The sequence below is a fragment of the Cydia fagiglandana genome, chromosome 4 (genome assembly GCF_963556715.1).
Source record: "Cydia fagiglandana chromosome 4, ilCydFagi1.1, whole genome shotgun sequence".
NCBI lineage: Eukaryota > Metazoa > Arthropoda > Insecta > Lepidoptera > Tortricidae > Cydia > Cydia fagiglandana.
In genome coordinates, this window is record NC_085935.1 from 17,596,819 (window position 1) to 17,608,861 (window position 12,043).

Sequence of the window (12,043 nt, forward strand, 5' to 3'; positions counted from 1 at the left end):
CTCATCTGTAGAAACATACCTGGCGGCAATTCTTTAAACAATCCGACCTGGGAGTGTAGTGTGGGAACTCGCGGATTAAAACAAATGTGTATTAAATGTTTGTTTACATTTTAGCCTCTCATAATCCGAAGAGAATGGCCGCTTAATGTATACTTAACCGATTCCACGCTACGCGGAGTGTATTGACGGGCGATTATAAACCGCTTAGGATGCGTAACGCTGATGAAATCAGGTCTTTACCGGATATGTTGGGTCACGCATCGGCATTTATTCTCGCTCCGTGCTTCGCTGGGATTTGACAGATTTAAGATTGGTTTAGATTAAATCTATACAAAACATAATCTTACTATTCTGACTTAAATGCACGAGCGAATGACGCATACAGCGAAGATATTTCATTTTTGTACTAAATAACTTTATAAATTATTGTGTACCTACTTAGGCCAATTTTAATTGCGTTGGTAATGAGATTATTGAGTTGACAAAACCTACATCTAGAAAGCAAATTAAAGTAGGTACAGTCAACTGTAAAAATATGGGTGTAGCCAACTTATTCAAAAATATGTCCCATAGTTCTTAATTCGCTGATATAAGAGCTATGGGACATATTTTTGAGATGATTTGTGCACCCATATTTTTACAGTTGACTGTACCATAATATTCTCACATTAATAGTTAATCATAGGTACGGATCGATAATTGCCCCGAATTCCGGCAGGTGTGGCGAGATGAATGGCCGAGATACCTTCCCTAAATTAAAATGACGTATGTCACCAGTAAATTCATATGGAAATGCGTCTTTACGTTTAAAACGTGTAGAATAAAGAACTTCCGGTGCGATCAGTTCCGCTGCGCGTGCGTCGCGACCCGCGCGACGATCATGTTCGCGATACGACAACGTTACTTTTTACTCTCAATCTTGTACAGTCAAAGATGTATTTAAGTAACCGTTTGTATAACGGCAGTAGATAATATCTGAAGCTAATTGACAGAGCAAGAACGGGCAACAAAGATTCCATCAAGTAAATATCAAAGTTCGTTTTGAATTGAATCGTTCAGAAGTTGTACAAAATGAACTCTACAAAGTGTAAGGTAAAATTGGTTTCGATAGGTTTGAATTAAGAATTGGTATCAAAAGTAATCTGTCGCAAAAATAGGTCATGTAATACTTACAAATAAAGTTTTCATCTCTCCTGTTCGGAAAGTTTACCTTTCATAAGCTGATAACCGGGTGGAGAATTGCATTTCCCACCCTAGGGTGGAAAGTAATTATTATTTTTTAATTTTTACTTCGAGCAACGGCCAACAGCAATATATGCCATATTATAAGCTCTCATATCAGCTTCCGCATGACTGAAATTGGCGCCGTTTACATTTTCAAGTGATTCGAGTGACTTATATAATATGGTAACTTATGTAGTTTACCTATATATCTGTTAATAATTTGTTCTAAAGAATTATACTTACCAATAATAAACCTACATTTCTCGTGTTTGACTTTCCTCATAGTCGAAATGAAAAGTAGAGTGTTTAACTCGGGTAAAAGTAACCATCTCACCCTCGAACTATTGGCGCTCTCTCTTCGTTCGAGCGCCAAAATATCTCGGGTGAAATGGTTCACTTTCCACCCTTGGTTAACAATCTACTATTAATACCATCTGATATCTGCCATACACTGTGTTTTTAAACTCCATTTACTTCGGCGAATGGAATGTTCATTATAAATTTATTGAATGTGTAGCGCCAGCTAGCTCGGGGTTCGGATGAGGAGGCTATTTAAAAGTGAAAACGACACCGATACTGAATAAAAAGTGTATTCTGTTGAATAATTACACTCGTAATGTTCTTATGGGAAACTTATTAGAAATTAAGCACTAAATACTGTAGTGATTTACAACTTATCATTAAACATATATTAATCGTATCGCGTCGGTTGCCGGACTGCGCGGGAGCGGCGAGAACGTATCTGTATACGGTCGGTCACGCGCAGTGCGTCATGAATCGGAGCTGTGATTGGCTCATGCGGTGCAGCAGGTAAGTCGTCCAATCCGCGAGTTTCGTTCGGCCGGGCCGACGTTTGAGGTTGGTGCGTTATACACTCCCCCTCCAAGTTCCCAGAACGACCCGTTGGGGACTTGGTAACACTATCATCTCGCGCTAAGTTACGAGGGCGACCACGTAGTCGCCGTGGTTGGACAGGCACCGAAGGAATACCTTGACCTGGTGTGAATGGTGTCAAATCAGAACTATGGTATTTACCCAGGTCGGTATTGGTTTGTACGTCAGCTATAACATAAGAAGTTGGACTAATTATTTTACTAATGCGATAGGGACCATCCCGTTTGGGCATGAATTTCTTTGTTAAACCTTTAGAAGCGTTACTAAGCAAATGAGTGTCTACCAGAACTAGGTCATTAACGCAAAACAAAGGTGACTGCCGTCGGTGCCGGTCAGCGTCGCTTTTCTTCTGGTCCTGCTGGCGTACAGCTTTCTCCTTTATAACCTCCCAGTTTTCGAGGAACTTATTCAAGTAAGGAGTTATTTGCGGCAGAAAGTTTTCTTTTGACAGAATAACCTTTAAATCACGTTGAGCATCAAAAGGAGTCCTCATCTCTCGAGCGAACATCATGTGAGCTGGACTGCATCCAGTGGTGGCAGAAAGAGCACTATTCATCGAGAACCTGATCGCTGGCAGGAACTTGGGCCACGCACGATGATTGTTCTTCACTAAAATAGAGAGTTGAATCTTGAGGTCTCTATTCTTGCGTTCTGCAGGGTTGGCCTCAGGATGATAGAGTGGTATTAAATTCTGCTTGATTCCCAGCAAGAACATGGTCTGCTGCATCACAGCTGAGACAAACTGAACTCCGTTGTCAGAAATGACTCTTCTTGGGAATCCATACCGTAGGAAGTACTGCTCGATAAGGGCTGGAGCGCAGACTTCTGCTGTGGCGTCCTTGAGGGCTATCAGCTCCACCCAGCGTGTAGCCGTGTCCTCGATGAGCAGCACCCATTTCTCTCCATTATCTCCTTCAGCACCTCTAGCACATCTTGCATCCGCGACTTAGACCGCGACTCGAGTCGCCATTCCCGCGGCTGTCAAATCTGTCGATTTCCGTAGCATAACTTGTACCCGCGACTGCAACAGCCGCGTAGAAAACTCAAAGTCGCGGCGCGACTCGTCAGTGTTACCCGGCGAAATCAAAGTCTAAACAAATCGATATTTGCAAGTGGCAACACTGAATCGGAAACCAGGGATGCGCTAAATCATTCGTTCTTTGGTTGTAAAAAATCTAGTTTTTTGTCGATGGTTAAGTTTTTCCTGTCAAAGTCAAGGAACTTTCAAATTTTGTCAACATTTAATTACGGGAAAAAATATGAAAAAATGTAAGTAATAGAGCCTTATATACTTAATATTGATAATATTCCTTAAAATATATATTGTTTAAAAATTTCTGTTTAATAAACCTTTTAAATAATTTTTTTTTTTGTAAGTAACTATAATAATGGAATTGCTATTATTGGTTTTGTTCTCATATTCCTGTTGTAAATAGTGTTTTTTTTTTCAGAATAAGTTCAGCATTATCCTAGACACGATTGATATCCCAGCACCCAAAGCAAAATATTATTAACAGGAACGTGCCAACGGGACCCGAAGTGGAGATTCAGGAAAAGAAACACACTAGGCAAGCTTGTAGGTTTCAAACGCGGAGCGGTCCCCTTTTCTAAATTAACTAAGATGTGAGAAGCGCTTTAGCTTTAAGAACACCACCGAGGAAGTGAACTATTAATAATAACCCTAATGGTTATGGCGTACCTATCTAAGCTGCCACAGTAACTCTCAAATAAGTTACATATAGTTTTTCTTGTGCCAATAATGGATGGCATGTACAGTACACACGTACTGTGTACCTAACGGTTTATGATTTGACAAATTGATATGAAAAGCTTATTTCATAGTCCTCGATGAAGTCATGACCATATTTTATTGTCTTGTTTACAAACCAATTTTCTTTCCAGGGTGATATTTAATTGTCCTATGCCGCATGTCGAAGAAAAAGGAAGAGAGAAAATACTTATCAAGTGTAATAAAGAAGATTCTTACAATTTCTCTATAGTGGTTCTAGATGTTAATACCTATATATTAGGTTTAATAATAAGAAATATATAAGGCAAAGCAATATACTATTAATTTAAATATTGTTTTTTTTCTCCTGTATTTTTACCTGAAAAGAAACAAAAATAAAGTAGGTAGGTAAGTACTTAAAACTCCTAGAAGCCATTATTAATTAGCTCCCCAAGGCCCACTTCATACCTAATGTTGACAGCAACGTATCATAGCATGATCGTATCAGGCCCTGTCAAACATGAAGTGAAACATCTAGAACACGGGTATGATATAGAGGAGTTTCAATATGGTAGACCATATGATAACCGTACCTATGCTACCTACGCAGACTATGACATGAGCGTAACGACTCCTTCAAAATATTATTGGTCGGCTCGGTCTATTCACGTCACGGTATGGTGTTGGCAGGGGACGGAATGGTTTAGTGGGTGTTGACTGATAATATTTCATACAAAGCATGATTTTGAGCCGGACATGATCCTGTTATAGCCACGTATTACATCATTCTGTTACAGTACGATGCAGCGGGCACAGGCCACATGTAGGTATGTTTTGTTGAAGTCGAGGAAGGTTCCAAACGGTACCTAAATAGTAAGAGATTGTTGAAATTAGACATCTAACCGTGATCCTAAATATTACTACTAAGACTATGGCTTACTTAATAAGTTGGATAGTTTGTTTTGAACATTTGTACCTACCCACCTCGTCGGCTTCATTTATGTACAAGCAAGCGGGCTCCGTTGTTAGGTTGATGAAAGTTTTGTGTAAGGAATTAAGTCTTAGGATTACTTTTACAAACTTACGAACCTGAATTGAAATTTAAAAATCCTACATATGCACCTAATTACTTAATTGAGTAGCTACAAGCTAGCTGTTTGAAATTAAAGTTGTAAACATGATGGGTGTGTTATGGTACTTGTAGGTATCACCGTGCATAATCGATATAAGAGTGCGTAAAGCGCATTTAGTGATTGTTCCATACTTCCTTATTCCTTAGGGCAATAAGTAATTATACAAATTATATTATTACATAATATATGAAACTTGTTTTTAAGTTATAATTATCATGAGTTTAGTTAAAAAAGTACAAGCAAACCACCCGCGAGAGCGAGTCGCGTTATAAAGTCGCGTAGACTTCGACTCGCGGATTGACATAAAGACGAGAGAATATTTTGTCTCAAAATAGGCAGTTGTGCTACGGATTTTAGTTCAAAGTCGCGATCGTTGTCATTTTCTGACAGTGACATCTGATCGCGAGTTTGTCGCGGCTCTCGCGCGTGAGTTGTGCTGCCAACACGCGACAAGCCGCCAAGTCGCGCCGATCTGTCACTTCTCACGCCTGTCGCGGCCAGTTGTGCTAGAGGTGCAGGTAGAGGGCCAAAGAGGTCTATAGCTAACACCTCTCCTCTTTGATTAAGCACTGGGGTCTGTAGTAGTCCCATAGGCTTCTGGTTACTTATCTTGTAACGTTGGCATTCTTCACATAGTTTTAAATATTCCGTGATGTACTTGCGCATTCCTGTAAAGTAATACTTTTGACAGATGCGTGCGAGAGTCCTTTCCACGCCCTGATGACCAGCTGTTGAGGCGTCGTGGTACTCTTTTAGGACGGCCTCCTTCATAGAGTTAGGTACTACCAGCTGAGCTTCCTCCGACTCAGAGTTGGGATTGTAATAGTAGAGAATCCCTTGGGCCATTACATATCCTCTCTCTAGCCATCTGGTCGAGTTAATAGGATCAGAGTCTTCCAGGTCTTGAATAATCTTGGCGACTTCTGGATCTTCGAGCTGTGCAGTACGTAGTTCCGTCGGGTTAACTTGTGGAATATCAATAATAATAGAGCAGACTCCACATTCTTCTTTGGAGTTTTCATCGCAGACAGGTCGACTCAATGTGTCTGCTATGACATTGGCCTTTCCAGGTGTGTATTCATATTTGATGTCAAAACCTTGCAGTTTAAGTGCCTACCGGATTAGGCGACCACTTGGTGACTTGTGAGTCAACAGCCATTTCAACGGCTGATGATCCGTCTTCACTAAAACTGTATGACCATCAATATAGGGCCGGTACTTCTCAACCGCCCAGATCACAGCTAAACACTCCCTCTCAGTTGTGCTGTAACGGCGTTCTGCTGGAGTGAGCAGCCTGCTGGCATACTCAATGGGACGCTCATCATGTCCTTCGCCTTGCATAAGACAAGCTCCAAGAGCATAATTACTCGAGTCAGTCCGTAGAACAAATTGTTTGCTGTAATCCGCTTGCACCAGGATTGGAGCAGAAGTTAATCTGGTCTTGAGCTCCGTAAAAGCCTGTTGTTGCTCGTCTTGCCATTTCCATGGTTCATTTTTCTTTGTAAGCTTGGTAAGCGGCTGAGCTACCGCTGAGAAATTTGGAACAAATTTTCTGAACCAAGCGCAGGTTTGGAGAAATGTCCGGAGATGCTTGAGATTAGTTGGCTCCTTCATGGCTAATATTGCTTCAATTTTCCCATTATCTGGCTTAATACCGTCAGGGGTGATGAGGTGTCCAAGGTACTTGACCTCTTTGCAAGCAAAAACACATTTCTCTCGGTTTGCTCTTAAGCCAAACTGACGTAGTCGGTCGAACACAAGTTGCAGGTCTTGCAGGTGTTTCTCGAAACTGTCAGATATAACCAGGAGATCGTCCAGGTAAGCTAGAACTGTAGTATTTTGCAAGCTGGCACCGGATTTGAACTTATCCATCAACCGCTGGAAGGTTGCAGGTGCATTCTTCAAACCGAATGGCATTCGTACGAAACGGTAGGTACCGAATGGTGTGATCACTGAAGTCTTATCCCGATCAGCTGGATTCACACTTACTTGCCAGTATCCGGATCTCAGATCTATGGTACTTATGTAGCAATGTCTTCCGGTCGACTGCAGCAGCTCATCAATTAAGGGTAAGGGATAGTTATCTGTCTTTGTGACGCTATTCAGCTTTCTATAATCAGCACAGAATCTGACAGTATTATTTTTCTTAGGGACAAGAACTGCCGGTGAGGTCCATGCAGATTCACATTCCTCTATTATCCCTTCCCGGAGCATCTTCTCAATCTCCGCTTTCATTATTTCTTTCTTTGCAGGTGTGAGCCGGTATGGAGGTACAGATATAGGTGCATGGTCTCCTGTGTCTATATGATGTTCAACAATTGGAGTGGGCGCTCCCCCTAGACTGAAGACTGCACTATTCCTCTCTAACACTTCGGCTAATTTCATCTTTTCACCTTCGCTGAGCATTGATCCTTCTTCAGCATGAAGTATATTGCTTGCAGCAATTGACAATTGCGTTGGCATGTCAGATTCATACTGTATGGGATATTTCTCACCATCTGGAAAACACCAAGTATGGTTATCAAAGTCCAGGTCGAGCCTAGATGCTTTTAGAAAATCGATTCCCAGTAAAGTTTCATTTTCTTCAGCTTCAGGTAAGATCAGGAACTCTTGAGCTATCACTCTATCCTTCACTTTGACATCTAAGGTAATTTTGAGCACATTTCTAAGTTGAGTTACACCATCGGCTAATGTCACTCTCATTTGCTTCTCGCAGAACTGTTGCTGTCTCTCAAGTAACAGTGAGTAGAGCTTTCGACTTGCCAAGCTTCTCTTTGCGCCTGTATCCACTAAGGCAATACCTTGCATGTCCAGGATTCCAATCCCTAAAATTGGCCGCTGATGCCTTTTTGTGTATTCCTCATATGTGTCGAATAAATCCAACACAGGGTCCTCAGAGTCATTCTGGTCCATTAGGGCTCCAGGTGTAGGCTCCTTGGAGTCCTCATCATTCTGGTTTGTCCCTGAAAAGTCCACAGCTGAAAATAAAATTCCCTCACAAGGCGTGGTTGAGTTACTGGAATTATCTATACTGTGACCCGAAGATGACTTACTGTATTTAGTTACATTGTGACCATTCTTATTACTGTTATCAGCTGATCCTAAAACAGCTGTAGTCAACCTAGATTTGGCGTCATTGACCTGATCTGGCAGCACAGGGATGTTACTAATATTATTTGACACGGTGCAAAATGACATTTCCTTACTACGGGGACAATTTACTTGCTTATCACTGTTATCAATAATGGACTTTGCAAAAAGTGTGCACGATTGTTGAACGACTACAGGGTCATCCTGGGAGCTGTCGGCGGCGCGGGGCAAACACCGGCTTTGCTACTAAACCGTCACCAAAGAAATTTGCAGGAAGTGCATGTCGAAAATCAGTGGGAGACAAAAAGATCTCGTCAAGCTTATCATTTTGAACCTTAGGTATAGAGTTAAGAGTACTACTCACCGGGGAGAGCTTCTTAGTCTGCTTACCAGTGTCCTTTAACCCTGGATTGGACGAATCCATGCTGCAGTTGACAGTACAGAAAGTAGCATTACATTTTTCGCAATTTGCGCGTATAACACCTACTTGACCACAACCATAACAACGTAAGACATTAACATCTGATGTGTTATTATTATTATCGTTAGACGTACCACTAGTGTCTTTATTTAGTTTTCTACATTCTTCTTTTACGTGGCCGTAACGTTTACAATACCCGCACTTTTTACTATACGACTTAGATTTCGCGGCGGACGCGGACGCTGTATTGTTATCACTGTTATCATCTAAACGACGCGGCGGAGGCACGCGGGGCTCGCGGGACGGCGGCGCGGCGCTCGCGCTCGCGGCAGCGCGCGGCGGCTTTGACACGGCGACGGGACGACTCGGCGAGGCGTAGCTCACGTTCTTGGAAGCGGCGGCGGCCTTTGTATCGTTCGTACTCTCGTTCAACGATTCTTCGACAGCGCGCGCCTTTTGTAACAATATCTTACACTCTTCCCTCTTAACACGTTTGCGTATACGTTTGTTTAACAGTCCGTACACCATATCCAATTGTACCTTCTCGGCCAACTCGCTACGCGGCAATTTTGCCAACAACGCTCTACACTTTGCGACGAAAACATGTGTATTTTCTTCGCCTTGTGGTGTGGCGAATAAGTCACGGTAAATGCGTGGTGGAGCTCGATTGTCGCCGTAGGTATGGCGCAAACTATCAATGACTTCGGCCCATGAAGTTATCTCCGGTTTTATGCCCTGCCACCAATCTGCGGCTGAATGCGTTAGTAGCATTGATAACCCACGAATGGCGTTATCGTCCGAGATGTTGGCACAATCTTTGTAGGCCTCAATGGCGTCAATAAAACCTTCGATGGACTCTTCCGCATTTCCAGCGAATCGAGCTTTGCAGCGAGAGAAATTTCCTCCTTCTACAAGAAACGGTGTCGATGTAGTAGACGACGACGGGTGCCTAGAGGTTGTGATGACGCTTTCCAGCAGTTCCCTGAAGGCGTTGGTTTGCGACCGTTGCAACGAATCCACAAGCGTCGCGACGTCATCTCTCGTGAAAGAACCTTCTCGAGCGGGCTCGAGGTCATCTCGCGTCGGCGTCGACACACGTCGATTTCTCCTTGATTTAGGCGGCATTTTATTACACTATATTGTTTATTTTAATGAATCACGGCACAAAAGTCCACTTTTTCACTATAGCCTCACACTTGGGCAGCCATTTTGTAGCGCCAGCTAGCTCGGGGTTCGGATGAGGAGGCTATTTAAAAGTGAAAACGACACCGATACTGAATAAAAAGTGTATTCTGTTGAATAATTACACTCGTAATGTTCTTATGGGAAACTTATTAGAAATTAAGCACTAAATACTGTAGTGATTTACAACTTATCATTAAACATATATTAATCGTATCGCGTCGGTTGCCGGACTGCGCGGGAGCGGCGAGAACGTATCTGTATACGGTCGGTCACGCGCAGTGCGTCATGAATCGGAGCTGTGATTGGCTCATGCGGTGCAGCAGGTAAGTCGTCCAATCCGCGAGTTTCGTTCGGCCGGGCCGACGTTTGAGGTTGGTGCGTTATAAATGTATTTTTTTATTTTCGTTAAAAGTAATTAGTAGCGTTGTTGTAACACGGATATTAAAATATTTAACTTCACAAATAAATTGAAAACTATGGCATTCCGAATATCGAACGTCCGAGATAGCACTTGCACTTTGCAGGTAGCAAATGTATAAACTCATACTAAACACTAATTTGATCTCCTAAATGTAGTTAATTAGAATACCGGTATCTTTGAGAAAGTTATTTAATTTAAGTTCAGGAATGCACCTAATGCAGGTTAAAAGTGAAGAGCATAGATGGACTTATTCGCATGACTGAACATAGAGAGACATATGGTCGCCGACCTCCTGGACGGAGATGGCACTTAAAGAAGAAGAATGCACCCTTGAAATTAACGGACTTTAAAAAAACACCTACTATAACTAAGTATACTTACCTATATACTTTCCCCTTCACAATTTCACTTTGTTTATACATTATAATTGACTCTCTTCATTAGACCTCTCATGGCTTTGTCGCCGTAAAAAGATTATTGCCCTTAGAACACGAGTGTGAAAAGCTTAAAAGGCAAAATCTTACCTTAAAACAATGCCGCATTTAGCACCTGGAGGTTTTAAAATTCCAGTCCAATGCCGGCAATGCCGGAGTCTTTTGTTATTATTCCTGTTTCAGGAAGGTTCGTTAAGTGTAAAACGTTATGGTATGAGTGTCGAACAATACGCACGTTTCTGTTTTGAATCCTTTGAAATACGTGATGTTTAAATAGTACTTAAGTTAAAGGATTATTATTGGATTTGTGCATACGCTTTTGGATGGAAGGATATACATAGAAGTTTAGACCAGCAGCGCCTACGCGCATAGACAGATCCGGCTTCGAAAGATTGTAAAATAAATTATAAATAAATGATATTAAGATATGGTAGGTACCTACATAACTATCTTTTGCAGGATATTAGGTTTATTTATTTATTATGAATCCAACAATTACACTGTAAGCAATTTAAGATTCCCCGCAAACCGGTTCTAACCCAGTACTCAGTTACGCAGAAAGATTTTATTAAAATCTCTTTACAAACAAAACAAGACTGGGATGCCGACCTTCATCTCAATAAAGCCGTACTCACCTGCGAACAAAACTCTACAAAGTAAAAAAGCAATAAGTGCTATTAATTTACAATTGGTGTGTGGCTGTATTGGATGCGCAGGAGTGGTACAATAAGAGCATCGTAACAGAAACAATGGGCAAGTTGCGAAATATCGGAGAGTTCAGTCCCCGTGGCCGGCAGGTGAATCGAGTGTTTCTATTGAAACGCTGCGGGAAAAGCGGTGAAAAATTAATCTTTTTAAGTTAAGTAAGTAATCATTTTCCTAAATGGCGGAAGTTTCTGTTACCTACCTGGGAATTAGGTACCTACTTGTTTTTTGATGTTGAGTATGTTACGTACCTATACTGGCAAGTATTTTGTTCTATATATAAACTTCTAAACGTTTTGACGGCATTATGTTAAAAATAAAAGAATAAAGAAATAGTACGTGTAAGTACAGAGAAGAACACGACATATTGCATTATATATTTAACAAACAAGTGGTTATATGTCCATTAAAGATCCTGTTAGAACTTTAGAATAGCATGGTCGGTTTATTAGATAGGTACTATAAAAACATAAATAAATTAACAATAGTATGTCAAGCCGTTTTGAATACATTATACATACCTATCAACGCGGCAATTATCTATTATGTAATACATATTAATATATAGAAACACGTTCCTTTCATTACGTAATTATAGTAGGACAAAATATAATAGTTTATCAGCTAGGCTGCAGCGTAAGAAAAAATATATACCAAGTATTTAGGACAATTTAAACGTACATTAAATCAGTTTTAAGGTAAAAATATACGATTATAAAATACATAATTAATTTCCAAAACATATTCAGCAAAACTATTTCCCCAGTTCACTGAAGCTTGTCCGGCGCTTAGCGATTAAGATAACGA

At 41.1% G+C, this 12,043-nt stretch overlaps 2 protein-coding genes across 2 annotated transcripts in view; one reads left to right on the forward strand and one right to left on the reverse strand.

Annotated features, from left to right (window-relative positions):
- LOC134663968 (myosin-VIIa) overlaps positions 1–12,043 on the forward strand; it is a 55,507-nt gene that overhangs the window by 11,080 nt on the left and 32,384 nt on the right. The window lies entirely within an intron of this gene.
- LOC134663862 (uncharacterized) lies at positions 8,270–10,059 on the reverse strand. Its single transcript, XM_063520384.1, has one exon. It carries the CDS (start codon positions 9,614–9,616, stop codon positions 8,270–8,272), a length of 1,347 nt encoding a protein of 448 aa, XP_063376454.1. The 5' UTR covers positions 9,617–10,059.